General features: G+C 49.9%; 1 protein-coding gene across 6 annotated transcripts in view; it reads left to right on the top strand.

The window, feature by feature from the left end:
• RAP1GAP2 (RAP1 GTPase activating protein 2) overlaps positions 1 to 21755 on the top strand; it is a 187203-nt gene that overhangs the window by 43607 nt on the left and 121841 nt on the right. For 3 of the 6 annotated variants that reach the window (XM_029210685.1, XM_029210688.1, XM_029210684.1), the window contains exon 1: positions 46 to 183. The exons of the other annotated variants lie outside the window; for them this stretch is intronic. In XM_029210685.1, the coding sequence (XP_029066518.1) occupies positions 77 to 183 (107 nt within the window). In that variant the 5' untranslated portion in view covers positions 46 to 76. Of the gene's footprint in view, positions 1 to 45; positions 184 to 21755 lie in introns of those variants that run through there. 6 annotated transcript variants of the gene reach the window in all.

Raw genomic sequence — 21755 nt, 5'->3', positions numbered from 1 at the left:
AGCGCGCGGAGCGGGGCTGGCGGGGGCGCGCGGCGGGCGGGCGAGGGCGCGGCCGGGCACCGCCGGCGGCCTCGCCATGTCCCAGCCCGCGGGGAGGATGCATTGCCGAAAGGCGGGGATCCGCGCCGCCGTGGTGCTCATCGGACTCCTGCACAAATCCCGAAAACAGAGTAAAGAGAAAAGGTAAAGCCTGGCAGCGCCACCTCCCCCTTCCCGCTGCTTTCGGGCTAAATTCCCGTTTTCTTTGGGGTGGACTTTTCCAAGAGGGCGTTTGGCTTCGAGCTGGATGGGGAAAAGCCTCTACTCCGGTCGCTGTCTGGGGAGCGAGTTCGGAGCTTAGCCGCCGACGCTGGCTGCTATGGGAAAGCCCAGGCAGGGCATTGGCTGGGTCGGAGGGCGGCTGGGAGAACCCTTCGGACTTCATCCCCAACAGAGGGTCACCAAGTCCTTCACTCCCACTCCCCGAATTTGCCTATCGCGGCGCCCTTCCCAAAGCCTGCAGCGCGAGTAGTATTGATCCGACCCGGGCGACCGTCCCTGGCTCAGGCCCGAATGGCCCAGTACGCTGGGGATGCCATTTGCTTCTCTGCAACTTGGCTGAGCCCGCGAGGTGCCGGCCAGGTCGGGATCTGCTAGCTTTGCACAAGGTGCTGGCAGGCGAGGAGCAAGTTTGGAGGTTGCTTACCACCTCCACCCCTGCCTCCGTGTCCCTCTGTCTTTGGGTTTTTCTGTCTTTGACTCTTCACCTTTCTTGGGTTTACTCTCTTAATTGTTTGATCCTGGGTGTTGAAAATCGTTCTCTCAGGCGATTTCAGAGATAGGCTGGAGGACCTATGGGGTGAGAGATGTGGGGTTTGGGATGGACAAAGGAGCTTTTGGGGTTGCTTCTGGGGCTGCAGCCCCTAGCTACAGATGTGATGTCCACGAGACCCCAGGGAGCTGCCCACACAGGCTGGCATAGCCTCCCTCCTCTGCTAGGGTATATGAGCCCAAAGCTTCCCAGCAACCAGGGGTCATTAGAGTTGACTGTCCACAGAGATGCCGTGGGGATTTGGGGTAATTGCTGGTGGCCCTGCTCCATCCTAATTTCCAGTGGAGTTCGGAGTTAGTGCTGCGTTCTGCATTGGACAAGGGCTAAGACAAGGGCAGTGGAGCCATAGATGCCTGGGTGGTGACTGGTGGCCCCTGGGCTTGCCCAGAAGCTGGATGTGCCTGGGGGAGGTGACGGGCAATGAACTAAGTGGAGCACTTGGAGAAGCTGGCATGGGTTGCCGCTTATGGTTTGGTTGTCTCTCATCCCTCCTGTCCCACTTCCTATAACCTAGTCTAATTTGATGTTTCCCACAGTGCAGGATGAATCTTCAGTGAAGCAACTGAAGGTGGTTAAGCATGAAGTAACATCGAGTCACCTAGTGAGAAAGTTCTTCCCTTTTCCGTTCTCTGCTAATCCTTGTAATTTCTTCAAGGGGAAAGTTTTAGATTGGTGCGAGTCTGGCTTTAACACCTTTTTAACACTTGCTAATCTCCCTTTTATAGCAAAGAGAGCAGACCTCTGGCTCAGGGTCTTTAAATTGGGGAACGGTGCCTGCCTATAACTTAAGTTGTGTTTGTACTATTTATTTTTAGGATTCTCTCCTGGTTTTGGCCAGTGGTACTAATTTTCCCTCTTGCAGTGGTGATATAAAGTATCACTTTAAATTAGAAGTATCAAGTCACAAGAATGAGCCTATTTAGTAGAAACAGTAGTAATAGTACAAATGGTATAGAATATGGCAGAAATTCTGCAGGTGATCTAGGAATGACTGATGCTCAGGGCACACTTGCCTAGCAGGAAAAGCTGCTAGCAGGACTCCGGAGCTCAGGGCTCCAGGTCTGGGCCCCATTCTCCCGTAGACTTTGATTCTCACCTGTGCCGTGCCCTTTGGCATTTTATCTGTACAGGGCGGATGAACAATCCAGCCCTCTGAAGTCAGAAGGATATGGGATGGCTGTTCTGAGACAACCTGGACCTGTTTTGAGGGACGAGAAGGGAGATATGCTCCCTAGAAAGGCAGATGTATCAGAACACTCCTGTCTCTGAGCGTAGAATGCGGGAGCGTGGCAAAAGCCCTGCACAGAGGGCTAGAAGCTCTAGTCCTGGCTCCTCCCGTTGACTGTGATGTGATAGATTTCACCTCTTTGAGACTCAGTTCCTGCATCTACACAAAGGGCGTGCAAGGCTCAAGGGAGATAACGTGGGTAAACATGCATCTGAAAGGTAGGAAGTGCTGCATGGGGTTGGAGAGGTTTGATTGGAACTGCTCCCATTCTCCTCTCTTTGGGCCCATGTCCCAGAAACGAAGGTAAGATGTTTGGTGATGACAGCCCCACCAGTAGTCCAGACCAGCCATACATGGGCCGAGGAGGCAGCCAGGCAGGTGTGGGCCTGGGCAGAGATAGTCTGGGGGTGGGGGGCTGCAGTGAGGCACCGGGGAAGGACGTGGACAGGGGGCAGGAAGGGACTGGCCGGGGTGAGGACGTCCCAGGCTCAGGGTACTTGTCTTTCCTCCTGGATGCACTGTGCTCTTCCCTGCAACGCAGGCACACAGCGGTGACCCTCCTCACCTCTGCCTTTGTCCTATTCTTCTGTTGCTCCTGCCATCCTGATGGCTTTGGCCATGGATTTAACCTACCAAGGAGAGAGAGGGCTTGCTTTCATGTTTGTGCTAAATGACCTTTGCTTCCCTTGCTGTTTGTTTTCTGGAGTTCCTTTGTCTTTAAGCGTCTGAAATCCGTGCCCTGTACACAATTGACCCTTGCTCTGCAGGCACCGGCCATGGGGGGGCCTGGAGCAGGCTGCAGCTACCAGCCTCTCTTAAGCACTTCCTAAACTCCATGATGAGTGTTACATTTGCCGAGTTCCTCCTTCCTTCCCCCTCTCATCACAGGGTCAGGTCAGATTCAGGTGCCCTCCTCATCCTTCCCAGAAGGCTTGATTCACCCATCGATCTTCCCAGCACCTCTACTGACAGGCTTGTGCAGATAACGCTTGTGGCTGTTGACCATAAGGGATGTGAAATACTGTGTGTCTTGCAGTAATGGCCCAGTTGTCCTTGTCACCTTCCTGTCCTCTGCAGGCCACTTGGAGATAGTGTATATGGGGGACAGGTAGGTGTGCCAGGGAAAATGGTAACGGCACAGGTAGCCCATAGGGGCTCAGAAGCAGGAGACTCCCAGGCACTCTTGGTAGGTCCTGAGAACTGTACCCAAAGCTCCAGCCTCAGTTTGCCTCCTGGAGAAATGTGGGTAGGGCTCATCAGCCTTGACCTGACGACTCTCTGGGAGCCGTGGGACAACCTGGAGGCTCTGCTTCTTTCCCACCATCTTCCAGGGATTCCCTCACCTGCGATCCTACAGAAACAATGTTGTGTTTGAGAGGGGACTGAATTTGAGCATGGTTCCAAGGAGGCACCTGAATGAAGCCTTGCTTGGAGATGACAGTTTGGAAAGCCCTGTAACGGAGAGCTCCTTTAAGGCGCTCTGCGGGTTTCCCTGGTGGCGCAGTGGTTAAGAATCCTCCTGCCAATGCAGGGGACACGGTTTGATCCCTGGTCCGGGAAGAACCCACATGCCGCAGAGCAACTGAGCCCGTGCGCCACAACTACTGGGCCTGCGCTCTAGAGCCCACAAGCCACAACTACTGAGCCCGCGTGCCACAACTCCTGAAGCCTGTGTGCCTAGAGCCCGTGCTCCGCAACAAGAGAAGCCACAGCAATGAGAAGCCCGCGCACCGCAACGAAGACCCAACGCAGCCATAAATAAATAAATGTTAAAAAAAAAAAATCGCTCTGATTTTCAGAGCATATAGATGTGGCAGAGCAGGGTAAGTCCAGAACATCCCTTCAGTAATAATAGAAGTAGATGGTGAGGGGAGTGGTGCCCTCTGAGGTGGAAACGGGGATCTTTAGCTGGAAAGACTGAGGTAGAGGAACACAGTCAAATTTTGTACCTTCTGAAATGTATGGGTAAAGTCCGTTGGCTGCAGGTATGACATTCTGAACTGGAGAGAGGTCAATTAGCATAAATGAAAGAGAAATCCACATTTTACAGGGGGTAGTTATTTTGGGACAACTCCCACCATGGGATTTATGAGGAGGAAAATATAAATTCACTCATCGTTCAGCAAATCACGAATGGCAGGCTGTGGGGAGGCAGAACAGTGACTCTAATGAGCCTGGACTCTCCATTGTCGGTAGGATGTCTAGTGGGTTATTCCTGTGTACGGTATTAGAAAAAGCTCATCCCTAGCTTAAAAAAAACCCCTTTATTGTGGAAATTCTCAAGTACGCTGCAAAGTGGAGAGAATAGTGTAATATAATACCCGGTTTCGACCCTTATCAACTCATGGCCAATATTGTTTCATTTATTTACCAATCCACTCCCCCACAAGATTATTTTGAAGAAATCCCAGACATTATATCGTTTCATTCTTAAATATTTCATGCATCTTAAAGACGAGAATTCTTCTAAGAAATTAGCAATGATCAGACCCCCTTAGTTAACAATAATTTCTTAATATCACATTCAATTGGTGTTCAGATTTCCCTAATTGCCTCCTAAAAGTTTTTCAAAAGTTTTTTTGGGCCAGGATTCACAAAATCCAGTGTGATTGGTGATGTGTCTCATTATAAGTTTTCTCCTCCAACTCTTTTTTCCCCCTTACGATTTCTTTATTGAAGAAACTGTGTTGCTTGTCTTGGGGAGGGTCCCAGAGTCAGAATTTTGTGGATGGAGTCTCTGAGTGTCATTTAACATGTTCTGCTGTCCCCTATGTAACTGTAAGTTGGTATTTAGTTTTAGAAGCTCCATCAGATTTGGGTTGGATTTTTTTTTTCTTTGGTAAGACCATGCCAGTGGAAGTTGTCCAGTTGTCTGCTTTTGTGATGTTAGCAGCCATTGATTGCTTTGTCCTTAGGGTTTGAAGGCTGGTGTCATGGATGATACTTAGGTTTTCACATGGGAGAGCCAGTGACAGCCCTGCAAGCTGCTTGGATGAGGGTGTCCGAGCCTCAGGAGTGTCCAGGAGTCCTGGTCTTGGAGTCCCAGAGTCCCAGGGCTGGAAGGGGCACAAGGCAGGAGCTAGTCTGCTCCCAGGCCCCAGAACAGATGGCTGCTTGTTCTCTTCTTAGGAGGTGGCTGGGTCCTGCCCTCTGTGGAGGGCTTGGTACTCGCCCTCTCTTGTCTCATGTTTGACCCGGTTGGCTGTCGTTGCTTTAAAGAACAAACATCTCCCTTTAACCAGCTTCCCATTTCTAACTTCACTGCGAGTCTGAGGAGCTAAGGAACAGAATTTGAGGCATAAATGAGTTTATTAGATTCCTTTTGAGCCATTATTTTAATCTCCTATTTGGTCTCCTCGCTTCTTGTCCCCCCTTACCCATTCTCCTGATGACGGCCACAGCGGAGTTTTAAAAATTCAAATAAAATTAAGTCTGTCTACTCCGTAGGCTTCCCATTACACTTTTTTTTTTTGGTTTTGTTTTTTTTTTTTTAGAAAAGACCCTGATTACTTTTTAAAAATTTATTTATTTAATTTATTTATTTTTGGCTGCGTTGGATCTTTGTTGCTGTGCACAGGCTTTCTCTAGTTGTGGCAAGCGGGGGCTACTCTTCATTGCAGCATGCGGGCTTCTCATTGCGGGGGCTTCTCTTGTTGCGGAGCACGGGCTCTAGGCACACGGGCTTCAGTAGTTGTGGCACGTGGGCTCAGTAGTTGTGGCTCACGGGCTCTAGAGCACAGGCTCAGTAGTTGTGGTGCACAGCCTTAGTTGCTCCGCGACCGGTGGGATCTTCCCGGACCAGGGCTCGAACCCGTGTTCCCTGCATTGGCAGGTGGATTCTTAACCACTGCGCCACCAGGGAAGCCCTCCATTACACTTTACTTTAAATTTTTTTTTTTTTTTTTTTTTTTTTTTGTGGTACATGGGCCTCCCACTGTGGTGGCCTCTCCTGTCGCGGAGCACAGGCTCTGGACGCGCAGGCTCAGCGGCCATGGCTCATGGGCCTAGCCGCTTCGCAGCATGTGGGATCCTCCCGGACCGGGGCACCAACCCGCGTCCCCTGCATTGGCAGGCGGACTCTCAACAACTGCGCCACCAGGGAAGCCCCCAATTTTTTTTTTTTAATGGCTTTATTTTATTTTATTTGGCCGCATGGCATGTGGGATCTTTGTTCCCTGACCAGGGATTGAACAGCGCCCTCTGCATTGGAAGCGTGGAGTCTTAACCACTGGGCCACCAGGGAAGTCCCTCCAAGACACTTTAAATTAAATCTAAACTCTGGAGCTGGGTCTACTTCCCCTGCCTGGTTCTGTGAACCTGTCTCTTAACACTTCTCCTCTCACTCACTGTGATCACTGTACTTCTGTTGCAAAGGCCTTCTCTCTTTCTAGAACATGCCAAGCTTGCTTCTACCCCAGGCCCTTTATACATGCTCTTTACAGTGACTTTATTGACTGTGCTTCCTCATCATCGGGCTCTCAACTCAAATGTCATCTCCTCCAAAAGGACTTCTCTGACCATCCAACCTAAACAACTCACTCCAGCCATTTTTACTTTACTCTGACTCATTTCCTCCATGGCACTTATCATTAACTGATATCATCTAGCATAGGTAATAAATAATTTATTGGCCATTCCCTTCCCTAGAAGGTGAGATGTCTGAGAGCAGGGACTTCGCGTTTTTCACATCATTGCCTACAATAGGAGCGCTCAGTAAATATTTGCTGAATGAATGAATGAATGAATGAACTCACTGACTCCCCCGGCTAAATGTGCCCATTGCTTCTTACCTCGAGGTCCTCTTAATACTGCAGTGCCCTCTGACACAGGTTTCAAGATGCCCCTTTTCTTTTCTGGGATTTTCCCCCTTTCCTCTCTTCCCTTCCCTTCTGGAAGAGATTTTGGAGAGAAATGAACCTGATTGCTTGCACATGTGTATTTCCATTATTAGTCCTCTAACTCCTTCCTGCCTCTGTGTGGTTTGGGGACCAATAGATGTGAGGGTCCAGGCTGAGTCCAGCCCACACTGAAGCTGGGTCTGGGCACCAGGACTGTCCTGACTCTGGGTTCCTAGATTTGGGGTCCTGGGGCTGCTGTCTGATAGGCAGAGTCAGGTTCCCTTCATTTATGCCCAAGAGGGGCCAGTGGGCGTCTGAATTAGCGAACAGTCGCCATTAGCAAATATACATTTTTTTCTAAATGCAGCTTTATCTCTTGGAAGCCCGCGTGGTGCACAGATGGCTGGTTACCAGGATGTTGCCAAATAGAGGGCTTGCCAGGCCTGCTCGGTTAAACCAACGAAAATCACTTCTGTGCAAATGGGGCTGCTGAAGGGCGCAGGAAGTTTCTCAGTCATTTTAAGCAGATGAGGCCCTCCCCCTGCCCCTACCCCAAGACCGGCTCAACAAACGGAGTTTATTTGCCTCCCAGATGCACAAAAAGTAAAGGAGGTAGGCAAGATGATTTCAGGTGGACAAGTGCTTTTTATTTTAACAGCTATTTAAAAAAGATGAATTCTGGCAAGTGACGTTTTTCCTTGTATGACAGTTACATAACATTTTTTAAAAGTAAATTTGTTTAAGTAAAAAATGGTGAGTCGGGCTTCCCTGGTGGTGCAGTGGTTGAGAGTCCGCCTGCCGATGCAGGGGACACAGGTTCGTGCCCTGGTCTGGGAAGATCCCACATGCCGCGGAGCGGCTGGGTCCGTGAGCCATGGCCGCTGAGCCTGTGCATCCGGAGCCTGTGCTCCCCAATGGGAAAGGCCACAACAGTGAGAGGCCCGCGTACCGCCAAAAAAAAAAAAAAAAAAAAAAAAAAAATGGCGAGTCATTTAAAGAAAAGTGTTAAGAAAAGTAATAGGTGGTACATGGATTTGGGGAAAATTGGGAAGATGGTGAGGAAATGCCTACAGTTTAGGGAGCATTGTTGGCAGGAAGGGGTCACTTTTCTCGTATGTTACAATGGACCCTACGGCACCAAAGTCCCAGGTTGTTGAGGGCTGAATGATTGTAACAAGCCAACACCTTTTTTTTTTTTTTTAATATTTATTTATTTATTTGGTTACACCGGGTCTTAGTTGCAACAGGCGGGCTCCTTAGTTGCAGCACTTGGGCTCCTTTGTTGCAGCAGGTGGGCTCCTTAGTTGCGGCTCACAGGCTCCTTAGCTGTGGTGTGCAAACTCTTAGTTGCGGCATACATGTGGGATCTAGTTCCCTGACCAAGGATCTGAACAACGGCCCCCTGCATTGGGAGCGCAGAGTTCCAGCCACTGCGCCACCAGGGAAGTCCTAGCCCACACCTTTTTTTTTTTTTTTATTCCTTTAATGTCGTATCTATTTTATTTATTTATTTTTGGCTGCATAGGGTCTTCGTTGCTGCATGAGGCCTTTCTCTAGTTGCAGTGAGCAGGGGCTACTCTTCGTTGTGGTGCGTGGGCTTCTCATTGCGGTGGCTTCTCTTGTTGAGGAGCACGGACTCTAGGCGCGCGGGCTTCAGTAGTTGTGGCACACGGGCTCAGTAGTTGTGGCTCACAAGCTCTAGAGCGCAGGCTTAGTAGTTGTGGCACGCGGGCTTAGTTGCTCCGCGGCATGTGGGATCTTCCTGGTCCAGGGGTTGAACCCATGTCCCGGGAATTGGCAGGCGGATTCTTAACCACTGCACCACCAGGGAAGCCCTAGCCAACACCTTTTGAGGCTTACTGTTTTTGAGGCTCTGGGCTAAGGGCTCACGTGCACATCTATCTTAATTCTACCAGTTATTATCTTTGTTTTCCAGCTGAGGGACAGAGGCTCAGAGGTCGAGGAGCCTGCTGGGGGCAGAATCAGAGGTGGAGGAGCAGGGATTTTAACTCGCTTCTATTGCGGTCCAGAGACTGTGCTCTTAACTATTATATTATCTGGAACCCAGGATAAGCACTTATGCAGTGCCTGACTTCTGAGAAGTGCTTCCTCCATGATGTTGCTGTTATGAATGTAATGAAGGGTAACATCCACATAGTAAGTGCACAAGTCTTAAAGGTACAGCTCAACGAATTGCCACATATGTATCTGCCTGTGTAGACACCACCCGGATCAGATGTAGCACTTTCCAGAACCCCAGCAGGCTCCCTCAGGCCTCTCCACAGTCCAGTTATAATTACTGTGGAGTCAGGCCCAGTGCCTCGCATATGGGTGGTACCTGGGGTAGCCTTGACACCTGTGATAAAGGGAACTCATGTCATGAGGTGGTATTTCTGAGTGGGGAGTCCCAGTTCAACCGTGGTGGATGGGGTCAGACTCCACACTGGTTTCTAGGGGTGAGGGAGCCTGGTTTCACCTTCTCTTCTCCTTCCAGACGTGCTCAGTGGGGGCCTGGAGCCGATGCTGTGTTTATTTGCTGCCCTTGGAGCAAGGCTAGGTTGAAAAATTGTCACTTGCTTTTAAGCTTATCAGTTATGAACACTGTTTCATGAAGGCTGGAGCTCTGGCCAAGTCCTTCCCGGAGCCCTTCGGGGGTGGGCTGACCCTGTGGGGCCACTTCTCCAAAGGCAGGAGGGAGCCGGCTGTTGGTTAGAGCCATCCCCTCTCCTGTCCTTCTCCTCGTCCCCGCTTTTCTGTTTCTTTACTATTAAGATCTTTACCAACCACCCTGAACGTGTGTGGTAGAATCAGGGTGCTGTGCTGATACCTGTTGTCTTAAATGCTTACTCGCGGGGCTAGAACAACTCATAACAGCCCCCGAGCAAGGTGCAGCCCTCACGGGGTTTAGAGGACAGGCCCTTGTAAGGGTGGAGGCGGGACCTCGCTCATTTTTCACTGTCATGTGCTGCAATACCACAGTGTCCTGTCCGCAGAGAGTGGGGACAGCAGAACTGCTGGTACCTGGGAGTTTGTAATCTGAGGCAGAGGCGGGAAACTGGCCCCTGCGCACTCCTCATGAAGGCTCCACTGTGTACCAGGCACTGTTGCAGGCGCTGGGGAGGCCGCAGGGAACAGCACAAAGCCCTGCCCGTTCTTGAGCGGGCTTGTTAGACCCACATATGTTTTCTACTTTTAAGCTGATATTTTTAAATTGGAAGGTTCCATGTTACAAATGTGTGTTTCCATCTTCTCTTGAGAAATCAGAAGCTCTGGCAACATTGGCTGGGCCCGCCTTCCGCATGGCACCTACAGTGCCAGCTGCCGGCTCCATACAGGGCTGGTGCCCTCCTGCTCACCCCAGCACGCATACCTGGCTGCACCTGTGTTACCTACCCCAGCCCAGAGGGATTGGATGTACAGTGTGGGAAGCAAGAAGCTCAGGGTTGGGGAGCTCTATGTGTAATTAACTGAACGTGGAGGCTGGGGGTTGGGTCTCAGCCCTGCATGCCCTTTGGGTCTCCTTGGTTTGGGGCAGGTCCATTGTGATTGGAAATGAGGGGTCCTGGCAGCCTGGCTGGGTGCCGTGCAGGAGCTGGGCTGCAGAATGGCCACTGTTAATTTGTCTGTAGATGTTCCTCCTCCCTTGTCCTCCCTAATTACCCACAAATAAAATAACAGAGGGGCTTCCCTGGTGGCGCAGTGGTTGAGAATCTGCCTGCCAATGCAGGGGACATGGGTTCGAGCCCTACTCTGGGAAGATCCCACATACCGTGGAGCAACTAAGCCCGTGAGCCACAACTACTGAGCCTGCGCATCTGGAGCCTGTGCTCCGTAACAAGAGAGGCCGCGACAGTGAGAGGCCCGCGCACCGCGATGAAGAGTGGCCCCGCTTGCCACAACTAGAGAAAGCCCTCGCACAGAAACGAAGACCCAACACAGCCAAAAATAAATAAATAAATTTATTTAAAAAAAAAATAACAGAAATTATGCGAGGCTGGGTTTTACAGAACAAAAACTCAGGAATCTCAAGAGAAGGGACAGGGAAGGGCACTAGTATTCAGCTCCACTCTGGGCATGGCACTGGGCTGGCACTTAAACCTCACTAATTTCTTTCTCTGCACGACTGATCATTGTCATCTCCATTTTTCATGGAGGAGAAAACTGATGTTCAAAAGGGGTGGCAGGGGACTTCCCTGGTGGTGCAGTGGTTAAGACTCTGTGCTCCCAGTGCAGGGGGCTGGGGTTCGATCGCTGGTCAGGGAGCTAGATCCCACACGTATGCTGCAACTAAGAGTTCACATTCCACAACTAAGGAGCCTGAGTGCTGCAACTAAGGAGCCCTCAAGCTGCAACTAAGGAGCCCATGAGCCGCAACTAAGGAGCCCACCTGCCGCAACTAAGACCCGGTGCAACCAAATATAAGTTAATAAATAAATAAAACCAAAAAACACAAAAAACAAAAGGGGTGGCATATTCATTGTCATTCAGCTTGTATAGCAGAGCTGTGATTCAAACCCAAGTCTGTTTCCTGCCAAATTCTAGGCTTTTCTCCTATCCCTATTACATGGTGACCCTGGCCAAGTTACTTGACCGCTTTGTCCTTGACTTTCACCTTCTATGAAGTGGACTGTAATGCATCTCAGGTGTATGAAATGCATACCAGGTATATGAAAAGGCTTCAGGTTATATTGAACTATGACACTTTAGCACATCGTCGTTATTTTGTAAGGAAGGGACTGGATAGGTCTCTCGGGCAGCTGGGCTTCTTTCGAACACCAGGCCTTAGCCGGGGGTGGGGTGCGCGTGGGGGACTGTGGAGCCTTAGTTGGGGGAGGGGTCTGTCCTGTCAGGCTTCAGATAAGCTGAAAGGTCTCTTCGCTGCTCTCCTCACTAATTAGAACAGAAATTCCTGCTCCTTTATGAGAACAGGAAGGTCTGGGCTGGAGCCTGGGTTACCCGTGCCATCTGTATTTTAATAGAGCATTTATTTTAATAAGACATTTAATCTGAGATGCAAAGGCAGAAACAGTATGTAAATCAAGAGGTAACTGAAACAGGCTGTTTGAAAACTCTATCTGCAAATGTGCCAGAAAGGGCTTTTGAGTGTGACCTCAGCAAAGACCAGTTACTGATAGCTGAGAAGGTCCCCCAGGGGCACAGCCGCGCGGAGCAGGTCACAGGCTGTAGTGCAAGTGATGGGAACAAGGCCACCTGGCTTCTGCGTCTCAGGTCCTCTGACCTCTCCCTGCTTCTGGAAGGTGCTGCCACCCCCTCTGCAACATCGCCTTCTCTTTCTCCTCCGTAAATGCAAATGCAGGCGACAGTCCTGTTTCTGAATGAGTTGGGTTCCAGACATTCATTCGTGCTGTTCCAGTTCACGTCCATCACTATACGTGGAGCACCGGATGTGTACCAGGCCCTGGAAGACAGGCTCCAGGAGGAGAATGAGACACACTCCCTGCCTCTAGCAGTCTGTGTTCCCAAAGGAGAGACCAGACATGTAGTGTGAACCCAAGACCAGAGATGGTGGGTGCTGGAGAAGAGGTGCCTGGTGCCCTGGAGGCCACCTGAGGAAGGCTTCATGGAGTTGGTGTTTGAGGGCCATGGAGCCTGGACAAGATTTCTGAAGGGAGTGGTGAAGTGGGGAAGTACATTCTAGCTGAATAGGATATGTAAGCAAAGGAATGGAGGTAGGATGAGCAGGGGACATGCTCAGAACCCAGTTGGACTGTGGTGTGGATTTCATGTTGGGGAATAGTGGGAAATGAGGCTGTCAGGGTCATCTGAGTTCATTTTGTGGTTGGTGCTGAGTGTTGGGGAGAGAAGGGCAGGTTAGGCAATGGGAGGCTTCTATGCTCTGGGCCTCCCCAAAACCCACGTGGCAGTTTGGTACCCCAGTTAGCATAGAAAAGCAGAATCAGCATTACGGTTGAAATAGAGTTCTGTAATATTTGTTTTATGGCAATCTATTTAGTCAGGGGTTTGGAGCTAGAGAGTCTTTGTACTGGAGGAGAGGTGGGTGGTACCTCCAAAATGACTCTTTTGCTGGGCAATTGAGCTGAATTAGTCAGGGATCTTTTGGTTTCAAGTGACAGACCCCCATTCCAATTAACCTAAAGGAAAAAAAGAAATGTATTGATTTAGGTCAACTGGAAAGTTCAAGGGAGCACAGATTCAGGAATGGCTGGATCCATGGCTCCAGTGGTGTCCTTGGGCACCAGTTTTCTTTCTCTGTCTCTAGGCTATGTTTTTCTTTGAGTTGGCTTCGTCCTCAGGTTATCCACACTGTTGGATGATGGCCGCTTCAAGCTTACATTCTCCCAGTTTAGCAACACCAGTAGGAAGAGCGAACCTATTTCCCAATAATTTCAGCCGGAGTCCCAAGGATGACCTACTGGATACAGCGGGTCGTGTGCCCACCCCTGACTTTGGCCAGAGGGATAGGATACGCTGATTAGCCAGGTCTGGGTCTTGTGCTCACTCTTGGTTCCAGAGATGGAGTTGCTTGGGCTGAGACAATAGGAGGGGTGGGTCACCTAAGGAAATTTGGTGTGTTGCTATCAGAAGGTGAGGGGATGGAAGCAGGGCAGGAAAACCGCGACAGCTGTCCACTCTCCTGGCCCTGGTATTTTAGCTGGTGGTGGCCTTGGTTCAGTCTTCGCTGGAGGCTGCAGACATCTCTTGATGCCTCCTTCCACCTCTGCAGGTGAGGTGTTCACTCTTCTTCCCTGATACAGCATATTGGATGCAGCCTTAGTAAACATGCTCCCTGGGCCACCTTTTCCCTGAGTCCATCCTGAACTTTGAGGCAGTCGGACGTGTGACTGTGCTAGACCTTGTCCCGGAGGACAGCCAGGCCTCCCTCAGGGTTGGCCCTCAGCTCTGGGGTTGGATCATGCTTTGAGTCCTCTTTTGCGGATGTTCAGTGGAGCCCAGTTGCTTCTCAACCCAGAAAGTCTGGATTCCTTGCATACAGATTGCCACTCCCTCCAGCCATGTACCCAGTAGGTGCTCTTGGTCACAAGGCCCCGGCTAAGAGTGATCCATCCCCCTGTTGGAGGCCCAGGCCCAGCAGAGGTCTCAGGTGTATGAGACGTAGGGACTCCTAGGTAACAAGGATGTAACTGCAGGAGGGCAGAGGGGCAGCCAGAAGCCTCACGGAAAAACTCAGGGAAGCAACACCCGATGCATAGGGTGTTCAAACTGTGACCCTCAGTTTCCCTATCTGTGAAATGGGACTAGAACTAATGAATGATTGTCACTTGTTCTTTAATGGAATTATCTGTGTAAACAAAAATCTTATTCGGCAGTTCCATTCCTAGGTATGTGCCCCAAAGAATTGAAAGCAGGGACTCAAACAGATATGGCACACCCATGTTTATAGCAGCATTAGTCACCAAAAGTGGAAGCAACCTAAGTGTCCTTCTGCTGATGAATGTATGAACAAAATGTGGCATATCCGTACAATGGGATATTATTCAGCTATAAAATGGAACGGAATTCTGATACGACATGGATGAACCTTGAAAACATTATGCTGAGTTAACTAAGCCAGACACAAAAGGACAGAGATTGTATGATTCCACGTATACGAGGTACTTGGAATAGGTGAATTCATAGAGACAGAAAGTAGAATAGAGGTTACCAGGGGTTGGGGGCTGGGGTGGGGAGAGTTATTGCTCGATGGATACAGAGTTTCTGTTAAGGGTTCTGGAAAAAGTTCTGGAAACGGATAGTGGTGATGGCTGCACGGTACTGAATTGCACACTGAAAAATGGCTACCGTGGTAAAAGAAAAAAAATCTTATGCAGGACCCTAAAATGTAACACAGATAAAAGAGAGTATTTCCCTGGGTGGAGATGGGGTAGGCAGGTGGAGGTGTCTCTAGTCCCATCTCTGTGAAAACTGAGATGTGTGTGGAGCCAGAGTGCCTGGGGGACTCCAGGGAAGGGACAGCCCTTCCTTCCCTAACAGTCCATGTTCTAAAGTTGGAGGTCAGAACAAGGCCACTGTCCTGCCCAAGCCTCACTCCCCACTGATTGTCTTGTGGTGCTGGGGAAGGTCAGCCCAGGGGGCAGGCGCCGGAGGGACTGGGCCACCTCACGCGAGCTCTCCTTGTAGTCCTGAAGTCGACAGCGCAGGGATGGGCATTTGCCTCTGCGTTATGGGGCTCTCCTTGGAGGCTGAGGGGACCAGGGGTGGGTGGAGACTATGCGGGGGGTGCTCAGCATGAGCTGAGTATGAAGAAAGGAGCCTTGGCTCTGCGCTGACCTTGGGCCACAGACCAGAGCCCATGGCCACACCGTGGAGGGCTGGGTTTTGTGCACACAAAGTGGCCTGAGATGGGCAGCAGCCACCCCAGGGGGCGCTGACCGTGCAGAGCAGACACCTCTGCTGTTCCTGACCATGGCACGTGCTCGGAACCTGCTAGGAGTGCTCTCTGGGCTGCTTCTTGCCGATCTGATTTTTTAAAGAAACGTTTATTATATTTTTAAAATCCATGTTCCTTGCAGAAAAATTGGAAAACACAGAAAAGTACAAAGACTAAAATAAAACTCATCTGCAGTCTCAGATGGGGGAATTGCAGAGATAACCACTATTAACATTTGATGTGTTTTCTTGGGTCTTTTTTCGTATCCAAACACATACCCTCCCACACGGTATATTTACATCTGCATCTACATCTGTTTCTCTCTATTATAACACAATTGGGATTATACTTTATACACAGTGTATTGGTCAGGACTCTTGAGGGCAAGTGACAGAAGCCCAGGTTGAATTAACTAAACAAGATCGGAGGATTTAATTGGCCGGCGTAACCTATTTGTGGAAACGGCCTCAGGAACAGCTGGATCCAGGACCGTGGACAATCTCTCTTCCTCTCTGTCGCTTGTGTCTGTCTCTGTGTTGGCTTCATTCTCTTGGGCCACCTCTCCCCATGATATTGAAACCACGGTTGCAGACCACTGTGGCTTTGCATTTTAATCCCTTTTCCTCCAGAGAGGGAAAAATAGCTCCTTTCCACCAATTCCAGTTAGACAGATCCCAAGGAGGAGTTCTGATTGGCTTGGATTATGTGCCCATCTCTGCATCAGTCCCTGTATGGGGGTGAGGGTGGGGAATGATGATGGCTCCGCCTGAGTTTGGGGATCATTCCTGTGGCCATTGTGGGTATTGTACCTACAAGAGTCCTTTTCGGTGGGAGAGGATCAGATCCCTGAAGTAGGGGTGGGGAGTTTTAGTACTAGAGGAAGGGATAAGAGTGAGTTGGGCAGGTAAAGTGATAGACAAAAGCTGCTTTGGCATTGGTTCCAGACACAAGGGCTAGCACAGTGTGTGGGGTGAGCACGTGGGCCCTCTTTCTTTTCTTTCTTTTTTTGGGGGCCCATGCCGCCTGGCACGTGGGATCTTAGTTCCCCAACCAGCGATCGAACCTGCGTTCCCTGCAGTGGAAGGGCAGAGTCTTAACCACTGGACTGCCAGGGAAGTCCTGGCCCTCTTTTTTTTTTTCTTTTTGGCTGCGTTGGGTCTTTGTTGCTGCGCGCGGGCTTTCTCTAGAGTTGCAGCGAGTGGGGGCTACTCTACGTTGGGGTGCGCGGGCTTTTCATTGCGGTGGCTGGTCTTGTTGCGGAGCACGGGCTGTAGGCGCGCGGGCTTCAGTAGTTGTGGCGCGCGTGGGCTCTAGAGCATAGGCTTAGTCGCTCCGCGGCATGTGGGATCTTCCCAGACCAGGGATCCAACCCGTGTCGCCTGCACTGGCAGACGGATTCTTAACCACTGCGCCACCAGGGAAGTCCCTGGCCCTCTTTCTTGTACCAGTTTAATGGGAGATCAATGGGTACCATCCTATAAGCAGCACAGTTTGGCAACACTTGTCATCATCATGCATGCATATGCCCTTTGACTCAGGGAACCACTTTGGGGGATTTATCCAGCATGTATATTTCCACACTTGTGGAATGGTGTAGTACAAGGTCAATTCACCACAATGTTATTTGAAATAGCAAAACGTTGGAAACAACCAAATGCCTATCAGTAGAGAACTGGTTACCTAAATTATTTCAAATTCATGCCATGGGCTACTATATTACTTAAAAAAGAATGGTGAAGCTTTCTATGTAGCGACAGAAAGTTCTTCCAAGATATTTTGAGTAAAGAAAGCAAGGTGCAGAGTGGAATGTATAATATATTAACTTTTGTGTAAAAAAAAGCGGGGAAAATAGGACTCCATCTTTGTATTGGTTTATATTTGCATAAAGATGCTGCAGAAGGATGTGTAAAAACTACTTCATGGGCCAGGTGGGAACTGGACAGACTGGGACAAGGGTAAGACGAGGCCTTTCACTGTATACCTTCTAATAATTGTTGGCTTTTGGACTACACGAATGTATCACTCATTCAAAAATCAACAGGTCAGTTTCCTTTGGGGGTGATGAAAAAATTCTGGAACTAAAACCTTCCTGGTGGTCATGGTTGGACAACATTGTGAATATACCTAAAGCTACTGAATTGTATACTTTAAAATGGTCAGTATGGTAAATTTTATGTTATGTATGTTTTATCACAACTAAAAAACGTGCAAAAAGTCAGCAGACCAAAAAAAAAAAAAAAGTGGAAGAAACCGAAAAAACATGGTATGAGGGTCCTGGGGTCGGTTGCCTGGGTTTAAATCCTGACTTTGCTACTTCCTAGTTTTATGATTGGATAGATAAATTACTTAATTTTTTGGAGAATTAGTTTAGTCATTTATAAAGGGTGGATAATAAAAGACTGTATCCTGAGAACTGGATGAGAGGTGAAGGATTTAGCTGGGGAATCATAGGCCTCCCTGTGGGTTAGCTATCCAGAAAGATGAGGATTGTAAGGGCGGCCTGAGTTGTCTCCCTCCTTCTGGCTAGCTGGGACATTTGCATTTTAATGGAGACTCTTAAAGACTAAAAACAATCAAGACTCCAAGGGAGGAATGGTTGGAATTTCAGAAAAATTTATAGTTCCCAACTGGGGAAAACGAGGTCTTTTCATTTCCTGGGCAGAGTTAAACTTTTACCTTGTCCTCACCTGTGGCCCCAGATGGATGAGTCGAAAGTAGCAGAGGTGGGCTAGGAGAAAGGAGAGAGGAGAGCTGAGGATCAGACCCAAGACTGACAGAGCTTGAACCAAGCCTAAGGTTTGAATCTGGAGAAAATGAGACAGCTCATCAATCAACCAAGAAATCGTGTCACCCCGCCACCCCCCACCCCAATCGCATGTCCACCTCCAGCTACTGCCCCTGCTCCCCACCACAGTAGCTGCTCTGGTTACCAAATCCAGTGGTTACCTTTGGGCTCTCACCTTAGTCATTTGACACTGCTTAATACTCCCTCCTTCTTAAAATGCTTTCTTCGTTTTGCACATGAAAACACCCTCCTGCTTTCCCCCCATCTCCTGGCTAGTCTATCTCAGTCTTACCCTCCTTCTCCTACGTGGACATGTGCCTGGGCTGATCCCTCAGTGATCTCCACTTGGATGTCTGAAAGATATTCCAAACTGAACACGTCCAAAGTGGAATCCCTGGTCTCTGTCTCTCCCCCTCCCCCAAACTCATCCCTCCTGTAGCCTTCCCTGCCTCAGTTACTTAGGCCAAATTCCTTGGACCCATCCTTCATTTCTCTACATTGTCCTTATCCCACCCTCCGCCCCCATCCAATCCATCAGCAAATCCTGTTGGCTCTGCCTTCATTCTCCATCCAGAGTTGGACCACTTCCCACCACCTCCACAACGGTCAATCTAGTCCAAATCCGTCATCAGCTCTCACCTGGGTTATTGAGGTAACGTTTTAACTGGCCTCCCTGCTCTCAGTCTTTGCCCTCTTGCAGTCTGTGCTCAGCACTGCAGCCAGAATGATCCTCTGAATCCATAAGTCAGATCACATCTCTGTTCTGCTTAGAACCCTCCCTCCCATGGCTTCCCACTTCTCTGCAGTAAAAGCCAAAGTTCTTACCATGCCACAGGCCTTACATGATCTGCCCCCTGTGGCTTCTCTCCCCTCAGCTCCTATTCTTTTCTCATTGCTCACTCTGCGTCAACCACGCCAGCCTCCTTGCTATTCTTTGACCCACTAAGCTATGCTCCTACCTCAGGGCCTTTGCACTTGCTGTTCCTTCTGCCTGGAATGCTTTTCCCCCAGATATTCTCATGGAATGCTCCCTCGCTTCCTTCAGGTCTTCCCTCAGATGACAGCTTCTCACTGAAGTCTCCTCTTGGTGACCCTATTCAAATTTGCAAATGTTTTCCTGCTTTATTTTTCTTTGTAACATCTGTCACCCCTTGATAAACCTCGTATTTAGAGCTTTTACATCATTCGGTATTTATTATCTCTTTTTCTCCACTAGAATATAAGCTCCACGAGGGCAGGGTTTTTCACCTGTTTTGTTCTCTGTTCTCTTTCCAATGCCTAGAGCAGTGCCTGGCACATAGAAGATACTCAATAAAAATGCAGTGAATGGATGCATGACCTTCGGTCTTCATAATGAGGGGAACTGGATGCCATTTCAAGGCCTTATGTAGGGGACTCCTTTGATCAGATTTACATTTCAAAGGGTCACTCTGTCTCCTGGGGGAGAAGGTATCAGAGTGGGGCAAGAGTGGGGCTACGGAGATTGGTTAGGAAGATGTCAGTGGCTTGAAGGTGACGGTGGAGGGGGATGGAAGGATGTGGATGGACTTGAGAGAATTGGAGGAGGCAGAATGAAAGGATTGTTGACCGTTAGAGCTGCGCTTCCTAGACTTTAATGTGCACAAAAGTCACCTGGGCGTCTTGTTGAAATGCAACTTCCTCTGCCATATGACCCAGCAATCCCACTCCTGGGCATATATCAGGAGAAAAACATGGTTCGAAAGGATACAGGCACCCCAGTGTTCATTGCGGCATTGTTTACAATAGCCAAGACATGGAAGCAGCCTAAATGTCCATCGACAGATGACTGGATAAAGAAGATGTGATACATCTATACAATGGAATATTACTCAGCCATTAAAAAGAATGAAATAATGCCATTTGCAGCAAAATGGATGGACCTGGAGATTATCATACTAAGTGAAGTAAGTCAGACGGAGGAAGACAAATCTCCTATGATGTGGCTTGTGTGCAGAAACTAAAAAAAAAATGATAGAAATGAACTTATTTACAAAACAGAAATGGACTCACAGACTTAGAGAATGCACTTGTGGTTGCCGGGGATGGAGGGAAGGGTGGGGAGAAGGGATAGATTGGGAGTTTGGGATTGACATGTACACACTGCTATATTTAAAATTAAATGCCTTTCCATAAAAAAAAAAAAAAGAAATGCAGCTTCCCATTGGTGGGTCTGGGATGGGCCCGAGAACCTGCATTTTCAGTGAGCTTCCAGGTGATGCCCCTGCTGCAGGTCCATGGATTCACCTTGGGGTTGGCTGTCAGGCATAAGACAAGAGGAAGAGTCAGGAGTGCTCGGGGCCTTTGATTGGGAGACAGAACCCAGCAGGAGGAATAGGTCGGGGGAAATGTTGAGGTCACTTTTGGACACTTTGAGTTTGAGGTGCTGAGATCCCAGAGGAGATGTCCAGCTGGCAGTGGGATCTGACTCTCAGAGGAGGGGCCCGAGCTGGAGGCAGAAAAGGGGGTCATCACAGGGACGGCAAAGGCAGCCCCGCCGTGGGTGAGGCTGAGTGGGGAGAGGGTGCGCTGAGGAGGGGCAGGGCTGCGGGGAGCCCTCTCCCTCCCTGGGAGATCCATTGCCAAGGGAAGGGCCTTGGTTAAGACACCCGACCGGACACTGAGCGTGGGACAGGTGTTTTCTTCACTGGGCTCATTCAGTGCCACCCTGACCTCGCTGGTTCAATAGCCCCACAAAGAAAGTGGCAAGGCGGCCAGCCTGAGGGCACAGGAGGGAAGCCAGACAACTCTGGTTCTCATTGGAGGCGGGACATTCTCCAGTTTTGGTGCTGCTGTCCCAGGGGGCCTGTCCTGGAGCATTTGGGTGTCCCTGCTGCCTGGAGCCCCATTGTGGACTCAGGCAAACCTGGGCGCAGATCCCACTTCACCCCTTGGTAGCTGGGTAACCTTGGGCAAGGCACTCCACCTCTTTGGACTTTGGTTTTCTCATCTGTATGATTGGGGTGGTAACAGTGGTGGTTGTGAGGGTCAGTGAGATCGTGTGTCTAGCACGCGGAACCCAGAGGCTGGCGCTGGCCAGTGCTCAGCAAAATTATAATTATCTCCAGAGGGTGTGGCGGAGTCAGGATGGGCACTGGCTTTGCCCACTCCCTCCCTGCCTGCGCTCTGCATGCACTGGGCATGGCTCCACCTCCAAGCACTTCTCACATGGAAGGGGCCCTGCTTCCTCCTTGGTCCCTCCCCTTGACTTGAACCCAGTCAGATCAGTCCCCATGATCTCTCTTGCTTTGAATCCCACCCCTGTTGGTGCCCATGCATTCAAGCTGGTCTCTTGTCCATTCACTTTTCCCTTCTGAGCTGACTGTAAGCTCCCTGGGGGCAGCATAATTGTCTGTCTCTCCATCCATGTCCCCCATTACATATCAGTCCTTGAGCCTGGGTAGGGGCTGAGGATCCAGCGGGGATGAGGCAGGCCTGATCACTGCCCTTTTGGATTTCATAGTCCGGCGGGTGGAGCTGGGGAGCTGGGGAGAATGGGTGAGGGTCTGACTTGATGGGAGCCGTCAAGGGCTGAACTGGCAGCTCTGAGGGCAGTGAAGCCTATCCTGAGCTCCCCCGGCTTGGGGGGAGAGCACTTCCTGTCCGCAGGTCACTGGGATGTTAGGGCAACCGCTGCCGCTCCTCAAGGGGATGCTTTGCTCAAAGGTTTCCTCCATTCTTTTTTTTTTGCGGTACGCGGGCCT

The sequence above is a fragment of the Monodon monoceros genome, unplaced genomic scaffold (assembly GCF_005190385.1).
Source record: "Monodon monoceros isolate NGI ecotype Baffin Bay Population unplaced genomic scaffold, NGI_Narwhal_1 Super_Scaffold_9, whole genome shotgun sequence".
In the NCBI taxonomy this organism is placed as follows: Eukaryota; Metazoa; Chordata; class Mammalia; order Artiodactyla; family Monodontidae; genus Monodon; species Monodon monoceros.
This window is presented reverse-complemented; position numbering and strand designations above follow the sequence as displayed.